Consider the following 16,389-nt stretch of genomic DNA (forward strand, 5'->3'; position numbering starts at 1 on the left):
CCGACAGGGAGAAGGTGAAGAGCGCTTGTGTTTCTTTGTCTTCTTTTTGTTTTTGGACTTACCCAATGACCTCGACAACTTGCGAGTGTGACGAGGAGTGAGGGCTGCGCAAAAGGCCTCAAGACCTTCCTCTTGAACGAGATCAGGAGCGACGCAGAGCCGACCGCCGGGCCTCCAGCAACTTTTGGGATCGCTTCTGCAAAGTCTTCTGGTTTATGGCCCGGCAGTCAGAGCACAGCTTTGGGTTGTGGTCGTGCTCCAGACACCACATGCACACGATGTGTGGATCCGTCATAGACATCATCTTGTGACAGACGCCAAAGGACTTGAAGCCGTCCCGACGTAGGGACATCCCCCATGCACCACGAGTGTAAGACTCGAAAAAGACATCGACAAAAAGTCGGAAAAAGTTAGCCAAAAAATGGCTAAAGGGAAGCTCTCCGTATCTGCGCTAGGCTGGTGCGGAAAACGAAAGAACTAATGTCAGCATGCAGGGGCAGCATCTAAGTAGTCACCGCAATGTCATTTATTTATTTTTTTTTATTTTGAAAGTTTTATATAGCGCGAACAAGATCTTTGCAGATATCAGAGCGCTTTACAAGGGCATGGGGGTAAAAATACAAAGTAATAAAGCGTATATACAGAGTAATATATGAGGTAGTTAGGTACAAGGTGCTAGTTACATAGGTGGGATAAAGGACATGAGGTAGGTAACAGGTGAGGTAGTGTCGGTACACAGTGTATAGACAGACAATTGCGTCAATAGTATAAAGTGCAATAATAAGGAGCATATACCTGCTTAAACGTGTTTAGAATATTTAGAGTTTAAAGGAGGGTACAGTTGAGGTAGGTGTGAGCAGGGTGTATAGTCCCACAGGTGCGAGAGTAGTAAGGAACGTTGAGATGGAGAGGGTAAAGTGTGCAAAGTCAACCAGGTGCGTCAATAATATAACAATATAGCAATATACATACTCAACCAGGTGCATCAAACATTATAACAAAATACAAAGAGTGTGCGTATACAGTTAGGTTGAGGTAGGTGTGAGCAGGGTGTATAGTCCCACAGGTGCGAGAGTAGTAAGGAACGTTGAGATGGAGAGGGTAAAGTGTGCAAAGTCAACCAGGTGCGTCAATAATATAACGATATAACAAAATACATAATCAACCAGGTGCATCACACATTATAACAAAATACAAAGAGTGAGCGTATACAGTTAAGTAGTTCGAAAACACGGGTGGCACAGTAGACCAGGGTCGGGAAGGACTTGCAAGGCAGATTCATGAGTGATACGGAGCAATAGATCATGTGTATTTTGCCATGAGGATCGCTTTAACTTCCCTCTTAAAGATTGTTTCGGAGGAGATGAGCCTTGTTTCCGGAGGGAGTGAGTTCCAGATCCTGGGTGCCATTCCTGAAAAGGAGCGTTTATAAGTTTTTACCTTCCGAAATCTTCGAGGTTTCAGCAAAAGATTGTTTGTGCCTCTAGTAGTTCGGGAGCCCCCCGAAATTGTCAGCTTTTGAGTGAGATAGGCGGGTGAATTCCGGTGCACAGCCTTGTGTGTCATGCAAGCGATTTTCAGTTGTATTCTGGCTTCAAAAGGTAGCCATTTCAGTGATTTAAAGTCCGGGGAGATGTGCGAGTGTTTTTTTGAGCCAGTGACGAGTCTCGCTGCGGCGTTAAGGGATGCTCTTAGGGGCGCTGTTGTAGTTAGGGTGAGCCCGCAGAGGGCGGTGCTACCGTAATCTATGTGCGGGATGACTATAGATTGTACTGCAGTTTGGAAGTCTTTGGCAGGAAGGAAGGGTTTGAGTTTCCTCAGGGTATTGATTTGAAAGTTCGCTCCTTTGGTTGCCTTGCTGATGTGCTGCTGCATGTTGAGATTGGTGTCCAGTGTTATGCCTAAAGATTTTGCGGAGTCAACTACGATGGGCTGTACATTTAGAGCCGTTAAATGCTTAAGCCATGTTTGAGCCGTGGATATTTTAGCGGGAGGTGAGATCAGGAGGAACTCGGTCTTCAGAGCATTGAGTTTGAGGTGATTCTCAGAAAGCCAGGATTGGGTGTTTCTGATTGTGGTGTTCAGAAGCATGATGTCCTTGGGAGATTGTATTTTGAGATAGAGTTGGGTGTCGTCGGCATACATGTGAAAGTGCACATTAGATGCCTGTAGCAACGTAGTGAGAGGTTCCATAACTAGGTTGAACAGTGTTGGGGAGAGGGAGGATCCTTGAGGGACGCCTAGCGATACAGGTACCGAAGAGGACAGCAGGTTGTTGCTTTTGAATCTTTGTGTCCGGTTGTGTAGGAATGAGGTGAACCACTTTAGAACAGTCCCAGATATGCCCATTCTTGTGTTTAACAGTTCGAGTAAGTTCTCATGTTTAACTGTATCGAATGCTGCGGAGAGATCCAGAAGGATGAGGAGGCAGGTGTCGTTTTGGTCTAGGATTTGGAGGGCATCGTCCACTATGTGAGTCATGGCAGTTTCGGTGCTGTGCCCTGCTCGGAAGCCTGACTGATGAGCGTTTAGGAGATCAAACTTATCTATGTGTTTAGTCAGTTGTTGTTGTACACATTTTTCCAGCAGTTTAGCGAGAGTGGGAATGTTTGTAATAGGTCGGTAATTGTTTAGATCAGTGGGGTCTGCTGTTGGTTTTTTCAGTAGCGGAGTGACTTGCCCTACTTTGAGGGCGTTGGGGATGGATCCTTGTTGAAGAGAGCTATTGATAATCTTTGACCAGAGTGGGAGAAGCCAAGGAGAAAAGTCCTTTACAGCGTTAGCAGGAAGGGGGTCGGAGAGGTGATTGGAAGGTTTCAAGGTGTTGAGCAGTCTGCCAATTTCTTCTTCGGAGTAGGTGTCAAAGGCTGACCAAGTAGCATTGTTCTTTGGTTGAGGCACTGCTGTGTGTCGGGGGTTGGAGTACAGGATAGCGTCATTGAGGAGATCGCTTCTTATTCTCTCAGTTTTTTGGATAAAGAAGGCAGAGAAGTCTTCGCAGGAAGGAGTATCGCCCATAGGGCTGGGTGTCTGGGGTTGCTCTTTGCATTGTGTTCTGACTAACTCAAACAGTTTTTTTGGACGGTTTTTAGCTTGGGCGAGTTGGAGGCTGAAGAAGTTTCTTTTTGAGCGCTTTATTTTCCTGAAGTAGGCGTTTCTCTGTATCTTTAGACTTTTTAGGTGCACTGCAGAAGGGGCTGATCTCCAGGTGCGCTCTGCCATTCGCATGGCTCGTCTATCCTCATTGAGGCTACCGTCATACCATGGGTTGGAAGTCTTCTTGGATGAGACTCTTTTCAGTTGCATGGGCGCCGCCTCATTGATTATTGTGGACATAGTATTGAGATAGTAGTCAGTCAGAAGTTGAACGTCTGATACGCCGGGAGGGGGAAGTAGGCGATTGCAGCTGGTAGGCGGTAGGGAGTTTGGATTGAGTTTCTTCAAGTCCCTTTTCCACACTTTGTGCTTAGGGGGTTGAACTGAGTTAAGTCTGATTTTTTCCTTGATGAGGAAGGAGACAATGTAGTGATCTGACCAGTCACAAGGTTGGATTGATTCCAGTTGAATAGCACCCTCTTTGGAGATGATAAGGTCAAGGGTTGAACCTCTCTTATGGGTCGGGTTATTGCATATTTGGTTGAGATCAAGTGCGTTGAGAAAGCTTTTGAGGCTGTTTACCACTGCGTCCTTACTGTCATTCCAGTGGAGATTGTAGTCGCCAAGGAAAATTTGGGTGTGCTGCCGTCCTGAGTTGGCTGATATTGTATCCATGAGTTGTTGGGCGAAGGAGAGATTGTCCCCAGGTGGGTGGTATATAATGTGGAGAGAACATACCGGTTTGCTTTCGCTGATGATATCGAGGCAAAGGTATTCACAGGAAGTAAGAGAGGGGACGGCCACTTTGGAGACTGAGAGGTTGCTTCTGTAGATGCAGGCAATTCCACCGCCTGTCTTTATGGCCCTGTCAAGTCTAATGATACAGTAGTTGGGCGGGACTAGGATATCCAGTATAGGTGTGGAGGAATCAGACAGCCACGTTTCAGTCAGAATGGCTAGGTCCAGTTCCCGGGACGTGATGAGGTCGGCGACCTCCGTGGAATGTCTTCTGCAGTTGAGAAGTACGCATTTAAGGCTAGGGGTGCATAGGGTGGAGGACGATTCCGTAATGATGGGTACATTAGTGAGGTTGTTGGGGACAGCGCCTCTGTTGTTATCCTTTTGTTGCCTAAGGGGGTTGGATATAATCGTTGGGATGGACATGTTGTTGGTAGCTAGTGGCTTTTGGGGAGCCGGGTCGTAAGAGTGGAGAAGGGTGTGTACGTCATGGTCAGAGATCGGGTTGGAGGTGCGTCTGGGGCGATTGGTGGTATTGCAAGAGGGGGTAGAAGTCCAATGTGGGGGGAGATGTGTGTTAAGGCGAGTAGGGGGAGAGGAGGAAGTGTTGTTAGGAGGAGAAGGGGGAGTACTGCGCTTGGTAGTGACGAGATTGCAATTGTTACTGCGATTGTTGGTATTGCGAGGGGGGATAGAGGTCCGGTGTGTGGAGTGTTGTGTGGTAGGGCGGGTAGGAGGTGAGGGGGAAGTGGTGTTAGGTGTGGTAGGGGTGTTGATGTGGGGGTGTCTGGGGTGTGTGAGGAGTAACTCTTTGATGGAGTGTACTTCTTCTTTCAATTGGAGGAGGGTAGACATAATAGTGTCCAAGGTGATGATGGGTGCGTTGACCGGGGGCAGTCCGGGTGGAGAGTCGGAACTGATGAGGGTGTTGGGGGCATTGGGGGCGTTAGCGAGAGGGCAGGTGTTTGGAAGCGCATCCGTGCTAGGGGGGGAGCGGAAAAAGGGGGTGAAGTGTAGGCTGGCTGTTGTGGGGGAGGATGTGGGGTATTGAGGAGTGAGCGAGGGGGGTGGGAGGTTGATGGAGGGGTGCAGGCTAGGTGTGGTGGGAGTGCTAAGTGTGGGGGGGGCAGAAGTCGGAGAGAGAGTCATGTTGTGTGTGGTGCCATTGGGGGAGAAGGGGTGCTCCGAGAAAAAATGTGCGGGGGAAGGTATGGGAGTGCACAGTGTGGGGGGGGCGACAAGAGGAAGAGCGGAGGTACGAAGGTTAGTAGGAAAGCTGGGCGAGCGAGTGGTGTGTGTAGGGACTAGGTCTATGTCTGTGAATGAGGGGCGGGGAGGGGTAGCTGCGAGGGGCAGGTGATTGACTGTGGAGCAGGGTGTGAAGGTGAGGTGTGTGTCTTCTTGCTGCTGAACTGTGTTAGGGGAGTTAAGGGTGGGGGCTGTGACGTTAGGGGAGGTGGGACAGGGGGTGATCTGCGTGTAAGTCCGAGTGTTGGAAAGGTGCTCTTTGAGAGAGGGGAACATGTTGTCCAGTAGTTCCAGGTTCCTGTCTATCGCTTGAATTAAAACAATCCCGTTGTTGTAAATAGTGATGGTGGTTCTGCCTGGGAGGAGTTGGGACGATGTGATGGAGAGTGTTAGGCCATGTGCGGATTTCCTGGTGGTGGAGACTGTGAATAGGGAAAGGAACACTTTTTTCCATTGCGCTCTGCGTGTGGTGTGGAAAATGATGTCGGTGTTCAAGGGTCCATTGACCGATGAGAAGTAGGTGTCGGCAAAGGGTGTTTCTGGGTGGGACCTAAGGAGGTCGTGTTTAAATCGTTTAGTAGATTTTTTTGGTGAGAGAGGAAGGGTAGTTTATTTTATATGTGTGTTTGCCAAAGAGTTCCATGTTGGTATGGTAGCAGTGTAGCGCGGGGTGGGTGAGCAGTCGTGTTATGCCGGAGCAAGGTGCATATGTAAGCCCAACAGGTTATCTGGGTCAGAAATCAGAACATAAGTGGTCTTGGAGAGCAATCAAAATACAAAGGTGAGCAAAATACAGGTAAAAATATAATATTGATATAGGAGGTAGCATTGACATTGAGCGATCAAAGTATCTGAGGTAGCAATCGAAGTATATGAGCAATCGAAGTATATGAGGTAGTATGTGAGGTAGCAGTCGGTGCGTCCCAAAGCGAAGGTGAACTGGGTGCAGGTTGCAAGGTGTACAAGATATAGATACAAAAATAATATATCAAAGCATAGTCTATCTCTATCACAGGTAGTAGTGGAGACATGTGGGAATGACCCCGAATATGAGGTAGCAGTCTTTGTGTTACATGGGAAGTGAACAAAGTGCCGGTTAAAAGGTATAATCCTGCAGAGATGTTTATCATACAGCTAGAGGTAAAATCCTGCATAAGAGACCGACATTCTGTCAAAAATGAACAGAGTACAAGTAAAAATACAGTCTTGCCACAATAAAAAAGGTAGACTAAGTGGTAGCCGATGTTGAGATCTTAGTGTAAGTTCAGATAGTGTGACTGAAAGGATGAGTGGCCGCCCCATATGGGAGAAGGAGCCAGTAGTCCTCTTTTTATTTTTGTTGCTTTGTGAGCAGGGAGGGCAGTTTCGCTTTCAGCTAACCCACATTCTACGTTGCTGCGAGGGAGTCTTATCTTGCAGGAGCCTCGTGGGCAACTGAGGCACAGGTGATTTATTGCCTTAGCTTCTGGACCCCGCCATTTTGGACAAAGGATTTAAATAACATAATAAGCGAATTCAAGAAAGTACCTTATTTGGCAAAGACCCTGTGAAGTAGCTCTCGCGGGTCCTCTGCAGGAAAGTTGAAAGTAGAGACCTACTTGTTTCAGCCATTATAGGAGGGAGGTAGAGAGGGCATCCACCGCCGCCCGTGGTCTGCTGGTCTCCCCCAGCCCCTCACAACCCTCAGGACCGCCAGGAGGCCTCCGCTGCGGAGCGGGAGCAGGTCGGGAGGGGGGGGGGGCGTCTATTGACGAGGCTGGTCCCGCGCTGGTCCTGGGATACTCCGGGAGGGAGGGGGAGCTCTGAAGTTGTCGCCTTGTTCCTCGTTCCTCGCTGCTCCCGGCTGTCCCCGACGTCCTCTGCTGTCGGTAGGCGGTGGGATTCCTTCTGCTGCGGGGGAAGGGGGTGTTCTGATGTTCACGCTGGTCCCGGTGTTCAGCAGTCCTCTGTTGCCGTCGGGGGGGGGGGGTCCTCTGCCGCCGATGTCGTCGTGATTGCCACAACCCTCAACAGCCTCCGCTTCCGCTCCGGAGCGGGGGGAAGGGTCCGGCGTTTGCAGAAATCTGGTCCCGGCCCTAGTCCCGGCCGCCACAGTTTCGGGGCAGCCGCTCCCAGCGTCACAAGCCGCAACCAGCCCTCCGACTCCGCTGCAGTATTCCTTCTGCTGCGGGAGGAGGGAGGGGGTGTTCCGTTGTCCCGCTCTGCTGTCTTCTGTTGCCGTCGGGAGGGGGGGGGGGGTCCTCTGCCGCCACAGTCGTCGTTGCCTCGACCCACCACAGCCTCCGCTTCTGTTCCTGAGTGGGGAGAGGGTCTGGTGCTAGCTCCGCTCTGGTCCCGGTTCTTGTTTCGGTGCAGCAGCTTCCAACGTCTCGAGCTCTCCCAACCCTCCGACGCCTCTGAGCCCCGACTGCTGTGGTGCTGGCCAGCCGCGACGACGATACACGCAGCAAATGACTTTAAGGTTACTTCCCGTTACTCTTGGGTGTTCCTGTTACTCTTTCTGTTCCAGCGAGCGACTGATGGTTGCTGCTAACAGGGATATACCCGGTTAAGGGATCCCAAGCACGGGGAGCTCCTCCAGGCAGCTCCTACCAAGCGGCCATCTTGCTGGTTGTTCATCTGCCGACCACGACGATGTACGCAGAGTCGACAACTCCACCTACCGATGCACAGGGGTACTGCTAAAGAAAAGTCTTTAGATCCAGACGGACGCATGGGGGAAATTCTAAGTTAAGGAATCTACAACTAAATGTCTCTTTCAGATTACGAAATTTAGGTGGGCACACCCCCTATTATGCCATCCTCCAGTGGGAGGGGGCATGAGCATCTGCCTAATTGACTGGGTCCCCACATATTCAAGATGGAGTGGACTAAGATGTGTGCTTCTCCTAGCCTGCCCCACCTCAGGGGTGGGGTTGACAAAGGTGGGCACATCTCTCCTCCTAACTTGGTTTTCCCACCGATTCTCAAGCCCAAAGTGGGAATTAAAACAGGTAGGAGTCAGTTGGTAGGGGCAGCAAAAGGCAGGGACATCTTCCAAAGGCGGGAGTCCTTTGAAGCTTCCCCGTTGTGGACCCAGCCCATCCGGGGGGAGGAATCATGACACCTCTGCCCAGGATGGGCTTTGTTTCTTGACCCAGAGAGCGGAGGCCCTCCACCTAGAGGTCCAGAAACCTGTTTGGTGGGGTCAAATGCTGGGCATCCATTCAGGAGCCACACCAGGGCTGGTCGTTTTGCCAGGGGGCATCTCTAAGATGCCCTCTGAGTGCAATTTACATTAAATCCCACATTGGCATCAGTGTGGGTTTAATGTGCTGAGACGTTTGCTACCAAACACCCCAGGTGTCAATAAAGCCATATGGAGCTGCGGTGTTCGTAATGACCAACTCTCAAACCATATACTCTTTATGACTTTACTGCACTTACAATGTACTGACTTAGAAACTGTAGGGGTACAGTGTTCATGCACTATACCCTCACCTGTGGGCTAGTCTAGTACACCCTGCTAGAGTGGTGACTTACCCAGGCCACAGGCAGTGAGTTGTAGGCATGGCACACAGGGACTCTACACTTTTCTCTGCACCATAACATGCAGCCTTCAATGGCAATGTGTGGGTGTTAGTGCATGGTCTCCAAGGGTGGCACGATAGGTGCTGCGCCCCTTAAAGTCCTCCCCTGGTCAAAGTGCCTTTGGTACCCATGGTACCTTTTACAAGGGGCTGACCTGTGACCAGAGATGTGCCAATCGTGGATACAAAGGTACAGGTTTGGAAAACAACACAGGGCCTGGGAACCTGATTGGCAGGGACCCAGGGCACATAAAGTTAAGTTGCATCCAATGTCAGGCAAAAAGTGGGGGGTAACCATGCAAAAAGGGGACTTCCCTACAAATGTCTTACACAGTTATGCAGTAAAAAGGCTGACACCATTAACCGTTATATAATACAACCCATACTTAACTGAATCCAGTATATTTAACAACTTTGTGTAGTTTAACATTTTTAACACAAACAGCCTGATGCGTGAAAACGTCACATTAGGCATAACATTTAGTTTAACATTGTTAAATTAAATGATTAAAATATCATTGTAAAATAAAACTAATACGTTTCAAGGAATGACTTTAAAAAGCAACCAAATTTTTACCTTTACAATTCATCATAAACCGTGTTTTTTCCAAAGGACGGTTAAACCATAAACATATCTGATCCATTTGTGGAATAACAGACCCCGTCACAAATCTGCCATCACACCTAAACATGATGAGACAAAAATATTCTTTAAAAAACATCTACACTAAAAAGGTAAAGGGGATTATTGCTCAGCGCTCATCTTGTCAGATAAAACTGTGCTGGGGAAGCAACCAGCATAACAGTTTAACTGAATCGGTTCATCAACCGTTCTCCAATACATGGAAACAACACAATCATGATGCTTGTTTTTTTATTTTTTATAAAAAGTGTTTTTTATTCATGAATATCAATAAAACTTTATCTGGATTTTCATAAGTTCATATTATATAGTTAGAGACAAAAAAGACAGCCAACACGTGTTTTGTGATAACAGTCGCTTCTTTAGGAGTAATGAGCTTATCATCCTGTTCATGCAACAAATGTTAAGAAAATGTCTCTCAAACTCACAGTCATCAAAAGTAATCCAATATGTGGTTAGTAGAAATCACTAGATATTTTCTCAAATTAAATTCTACAGAGTATTCATCCCCAAGATAACAGTGTCCAAAAGGACACAGTTATGCCTCATTTATTGTGGGAGCTGAGAGTGTGACTGCACTCAATCTTCTTTGAAACTTTTATCATGCGGAGGAAGACAGAATATAGCTAAATTAGAGAAATTATCAAGTTATCCCTGCAAGGAATGCATTTAATTGTCTTGGACACCCTGACCTTGGGGATGAATACTCTGTACAATTTAATTTGAGAAAGTGCCTAGTTATTCCCTTTTTTTTTTTAAACAATCTTTATTGTTTACAACTAAGACCCAGGTCTCTAGTACAATAGGACACAGACAATTACATATGTAATAATCCAGTCAAGCTGATGGTCAAGACAACCTCCCCCTAGTTGGACCTGGTATGGAAGAATACTAGCCCAGCAATCTACATGTAAAGTAGATGGTTCGAAGCATTCGTAATTCTGATTATACTTTCAGCAATATCTAATCAAGTAACCGCCCCCCCTCCACTAATTCCCCCCAGGCATCACTTAGTTATTCCTTCAAACAACATACTGAATAACTGCAGATGACTATGACAGACATATTCTTCGTACCATCTGTTGCACGAACAGGATGATTGATATATTAGCCCGCAAGAAGTGACTGTAGTTATGAAGTTATGAAAGCCAAGATTTATGGACATTTATGAGACTTTTAATAAAAATAAAAAAGATAACAAGACTTACAATTGTGTTCTTTCCCCTTCTCTGAGAATGATTGATGGACTGAGTTACTTAAAAATATTCTATTGATGAAGTAAATGAAAAAATGACTTACCTTAAATAACTTTCTTTCTGTTGGATACTCTGTCTAACAGCAGACTACCCACCTTGTGAATATCCCCAACTGCCAAGACTTTATCTAGTTTAGTTTAACAGCATTGCGTCCTAAGGTATCGTTGTGCTCCTCCACTTTGGCCAGCTTCGGAAGTAACGGTTGCAGCCGCCTATAAGCACCATCCCATAAAATGACATCAGCTTCTTTCTTGACACTGTCTGCACCCTCGAAAGTAGAGTCCAATCAATCAATCAGATGTGATAGTGTGCAAATCTCTAATTTGGGACAATTTTAGATAAAGAAAATGAGTATTCCATAGAAAGAGCAGGCAGGAGAAGACTGACCTATTTGCTGCGGTTAGAATAGGTATCTACCAGAATCAGGGTTACCAAAGGTAGGCAACTTGGTCATCTAAAGGATAATTCTAACTGCAGATTCCTCATCTTTTGAATACATACCAAAGCAGTACCTCCGAAGGAGGGGGGCCAGTGTAATGGTGCAGATGAACAAATGCTGCAGCATCAAATGGGACAAATGCCCTTCCCGTTGAACGTGAATGTCAAGATAGTAGTGCTTTGTGAACATGGGCACTGAGGCCCACGCTCGGCCTTACAGACATACAGAATCTGCACTCTATGTGCCACCCCAGCGGTAGCAACACTGACTCCAGCAGAAGGAACACTCTACTCTTCTGGAGGCTGCATCTTAGCAGATACGTATCATATATTAATACAGAGGACTATCCATTTTTGTAAGGTTATTTTTTGGACTGCCTTTCCATTTTTGCCTCAGAGAACCCCACAAAGAACTGCTTGTCCACCCGATGATTTTTGGTAAGATTGACGTGAAAACTCTGTTCTCCTTTTGTGTACAAATGATGGAGTCTCTTCTCCTCTTTTGAGGGATGAGGTGGAGGAAAGAACATCGTAAGAGTGATAGACAGTAACACGAAAGGAGGTCAAAAGCTTCGGCAAAAAGGGTGCTTTAGCACTCAGCACCAGTTTACTTAGAAAGGTGGTGTATTGCGGCTTGAATGCAAGAGCCTGAAGATCACTCAAGCGAAAAGCTGAAGTTATTACAATGAGAAGTATAATGCTACGTACCCAGTCAGCATCTGTTCTTGGCATGTAGAGCTGTAGATTCACATGCTTTGCATACTCCTGCCATCTAGTGTTGGGTACGGATGCTTGCAAGTTGTTTTTCTTCGAAGAAGTGTTTCCTAGACTCGAGGTAAGGTGACTCCTTTCAATGATAGTGCGAATGGTCATCAACTCCACTGTTAAGATTGTTTTCCCGCAAGAGGGTGAGAATGGAGTAAGTAAATGTAGTGTAGAGCTGCCCATGTGTATAAATGTATAATGAATAACCGCAACAACTACAGGTAACTAGGGAGGCGGGTGGGCGCATGTGAATCTACAGCTCTATATGCCGAGAACAGATGCTGACTGGGTAAATAACATTATCCGTTCGAGGCATGTGTGCTGTAGATACACATGCTATGCATAGACTACAAAGCAGTATACTCCCAATTCGGTAGCTACCCTGTAGATGTTGCAGTTGTTTGAAACAGTGTTTTAAGTACTTCTTGGCCTACATTTAGCTTGTGGACGTGCTAACACATCTACATAATAGTGTTTGGTAAATGTGTGTGGTGTAGACCATGTACCTGCCTTACATATGTCAGCTCGAGGAATGTTACCTAAAAAGGCCACAGAAGCCCCTATTATACGAGTGGAATGCGCTCTAAGGGTAATGGATAAAGTTCTGTTAGCTTTAGCGTAGCATGTTTGAATACATTTAACAATCCATCTTGCAATACCAAATTTAGAGATGCGATTGCCTTTGAAAGGTGGAACAAATGAAACGAACAGTTTTGCGAAAATCTTCTGTTCTATTTATGTAGTACAATAAAGCTCTTTTAACGTCAAGCGTGTGAAGAGCACATTCTGCTACAGAATCATGTTGAGGAAAAAAGACTGGTTTATATGAAAAGCAGAAACCACTTTGGGAAGGTGTTTAGGGTTGGTGCGCAGAACTCCCGTATTTGTGTAGCTGAAAGAAGGGTTCTTCAAAGGTTAATGCTTGTAGCTCACTAACTCTCCTCAGTGATGTGATCGCAATGAGGGAAGCAACCTTCCATTAGAGAAATTGCAGGGGACACTTGTGCAATGATTCAAAAGGTGGACTCATGAGCAATGTGAGAATAATTTTGAGATTCCAAACTGGGGCAGGAGGAGGAATCCTTGGTGGTGTTACTCTTTTCAACCCTTCCATGAAAGCTTTGATAACTGGAACTCTGAATAGCGACAAATGTTGCCAGTTCTGCAAATACGCAGCTACCGCTGCAAAGTGCAAATGAATAGATGTATAAGCTAGTCATGTTTGCTGTAAGTGTAATAGGTAACAGATCATGTTTTGTATAGAAGAATCTAAGGGATCGATTTTGTTATTATTGCAGTATTCAACAAATCTTTTTCACTTTGCTGCATATCAAGCTCTGGTGGTAGGCCTTCTTCCTTCTTTTAGAATATTCATACAGTTTGTTGGTACACTAATTAACCAAACTCTATGATTTCAAGAGCCCGATCGCTAAGTTCAGTTCTTTGGGATTTGGATGTCTGATTTCACCATGGTTCTGTGTGAGGAGCAGCTTTTGATGTGTAACAAGTGACAGCTCCCACAGGGTTGTGTACCATGGCTGATGGGCCCATGTTAGAGCTACTAGAATTAGTGTGAGGGATCTTTGCCTGAGCTTTCGAACCAGACACGGAAAGAGCGGGATAGGTGGAAAAGAGTAGGCAAATATCACTGACCAGTTCAGCCATATGGCATTGCCCTTTGAGAGCGGGTGTGGGAACCTGGAGCCGAAGCTTGGGCATTTTCTGTTTTCTGCAGTGGCGAACAAGTCTATTTGTGGAATCCCCATTGTTGAAAGTACGGAAGGAGAACTTGGGGATGAAGTTCCAACGTGTGCTCAGAAGGTCAGCAATTTGATTGTATACTCACGTGAGGTGCTCTGCCAGAAGAAAAAGCTTGTGATGGATCGCGCAAGTCCAAATGGCTTGAGCGAGTCTTGACAGTTGGAGAGAGTGTGCGTCCCCCTGCTTTTGTACATAAAACATTGCTGTCATGTTGTCTGTTCGGACTAGGACAGTTTTGCCTATGAGGAGTTTGAAAAGCTTTGAGCACTAGAAAAACTGCTAGAAGCTCTAGATAGTTGATGTGGAGGCTTTTGTGTTTGTAGCTCCACAGGCCCTGTATTGTGTAATCTTGGAGATGAGCACCCCAACCTGTCAGAGATGCGTCTCATGTGAGCAGGATCTGTGAAATAGGGCCGATGAAAAGCTTTGTGGGTTCCACCACTGCAGAGAGCGAGGGGTACGACTGTCTACCAACACTAGATCGGTTAATTGACCCTGCGACTGATTTCACGGACGTGCCAAGCACTCTTGTAGGGGACGCATGTGAAGTCTTGCATGGGGTAAAATTGCGATGCAAGATGCCATCATTCCCAGGAGTTGCATGAACACTGGCTGGTAAGGCTTGATTAGACTGAAACTGTAGTATGATAACCTGAATATTGTGAATTCTGGCTACATTGGGAGAGGCTAGAGCTTTGACTGTGTCTCTAGTGGCACCTAGGTAAGACTGAATCTGTAATGGTTGGATGTGAGATTTTTGGGCATTGACCGTGAAGCTAAGTTGATGAAGTGGGTGTATTTTGATCTGTGTATGTTGTAGACAGCTTTGGTAAGTGCTTGCTTTGATGAGCCAATCATCTAGATAGGGAAAGACGTGAATATGCTTTCTTCGGAGATGAGGCGCGACTACTGCCAGACATTTGGTAAATACTTACCGCTATCACAAATCTGAGGTATTTGCGTTGAGCCGGATGAATTAGAACATGAATATATGTGTCTTTTAAGTCTAGAAAAAGTTGAAGCACCTGTTGAAGAGTCACCATGTAAAAGTGTTCGGACAGTATATAATGGTTTAACTCTCTGAGATCCATAATAGATCTTAGGGAACCATCCTTTTTGGGAATGAGAAAATACAGAGAGTAAACCCCTGAGCCCTGGTACTGTGTTGGAACTGGCTCTATTGCTCCTTTCAGTAAGAGAGATTGCACTTCATGTTCAAGCAATTGAAGGTGTTCTGGAGACAATTTGTGAGATCCAGATGGAATGTTTAGAGGATTGCTAGTAAGCTCCAGGCAATACCCATGTTGGATAACTCGAATCACCCATTTGTCTGTTATTATAGATTGCCAAATCGGGAGAAATTGTTGAAATCTTCCCCAGACAAGTGTGGTATAGTCGATGGTGGGGACTGAGGAGTGCGGGGGTCGGGGGAGGTTGGGTAAGTCACTGATTATTGCGGGAAGGGGAGTTACGGGGTGCGTTGCCCTTACCCCTACCTTTAAAGTTGTTCCCGCTATAACCTTCTCGAAAAAAATCTTTTGAGGGAGAGGAATGGTTATTACCTTTGAAGGTGGAGGTATTCTCATCTGAGGACCCCCTCGGTAACAGGACCGACAAATGGAGCCTGTTTGAAGGAGACTGGAGCACTCCTATGGACTTGGCCACTTCGGTGTCCTTTTTCATTTTTTCCAATGCCTGATATACTTCAGGACCAAAAAGATGTTTCTTGTCAAATGGTGTGTTAAGAAGGGATTGTTGGACCTCTGGCTTAAACCCAGAGATCCTTAACCAACCATGTCTCCTAAGCCAAATGTTTGTGTTGCCCTCTCTAGCCACAGTATCAGCCGCATCTAGAGCACACCTTACGGAGGAATTTGAAATCCTGCACTTTAGCTTTATGCTCCTCTGGGAGATATTGATGCAATTGCTCCATTTCATCCCAGTGTGCATTGTCATACCTGGCTAAAAGGCCTTGTGTATTTGCAATGCACCATTGATTTGGAGCTTGAGCACCTATGTGTTTGCCAGAAGTGTCAATTAAATTAGACTCCTTATTTGGTGGAGGAGCATCTCCTGATATTTGGGAATTGGCCCGCTTACGATCATTAAACACTACCAATTAATCTATTGGTAGCTAGTCCTTGATAAACACTGGGTCTGTTGGGGAGGCCTTATACTTCTTGTCAACCCTAGGAGTCAAGATGCGTGCTCGTACTGGGTCCTTAAAAATGTAATCCGCGTCTCTCATCATGCCCATAAGCATAGGAAGTGTATGTGACGGCCTATGTGTGGATTCTAAGACCTCGGACAAAAAATTGTCTTTTAATGATTCTTTGTGCAGTGCCATCCCATGATATTGTGCAGCCCTGGCAATGAGTTCCTGGTGGGATACGTTGTCGCCTGGAGGAGATGGCTTGGCTGGGTAAAGGTCTGGGTTATTATCTGCTGGAGGATCAATTGTACTATCCGTCCAGGGATCTACTGGTAAATGTGCCCCCCATCATCAACATCATCATCGTCATCATGGTGAAATTGTGGAGAATCCTGAGGTGTGATTTTTAAAGGGTTTAAAGATGGAGAAGTAGGTGGTGGAGGGGATGATGGTAGTGGATGAAAAGGACTGGTAGCAACAGATTTCCTCTTCAAAGGGATCTTGTAAGGAGTGTCCTCATCAGGAAGCTTATGTTTCTGAGGCAGCTTGGTATGAATATGATAGTCTCAGGGTTAATATATAGTCTCTTCTGCTTGGGATCAGTTTTCAGTGGAACAATGTCTAAATTCAGATCCGAAGTAACATCTTTCGGTTTCGGAGCCGACGTTTTTCTGCGCGTGCTGGCCTTTCAGTGCGGTACATTTCTGGTCCCAAGGCTGCTTG

General features: G+C 46.3%; 1 protein-coding gene across 3 annotated transcripts in view; it reads right to left on the reverse strand.

The window, feature by feature from the left end:
• The window catches only part of DNAAF9 (dynein axonemal assembly factor 9), a 548,844-nt gene that overhangs the window by 97,494 nt on the left and 434,961 nt on the right, over nt 1-16,389 (reverse strand). For all 3 annotated transcript variants that reach the window (XM_078678718.1, XM_078678720.1, XM_078678719.1), the window contains exon 32: nt 9,229-9,335. In XM_078678718.1, coding sequence (XP_078534844.1) covers nt 9,229-9,335 — 107 coding nt within the window. The remainder of the gene's footprint in view (nt 1-9,228; nt 9,336-16,389) is intronic.

The sequence above is a fragment of the Lissotriton helveticus genome, chromosome 2_2, assembly GCF_964261635.1.
Source record: "Lissotriton helveticus chromosome 2_2, aLisHel1.1, whole genome shotgun sequence".
NCBI classification, from domain to species: Eukaryota; Metazoa; Chordata; class Amphibia; order Caudata; family Salamandridae; genus Lissotriton; species Lissotriton helveticus.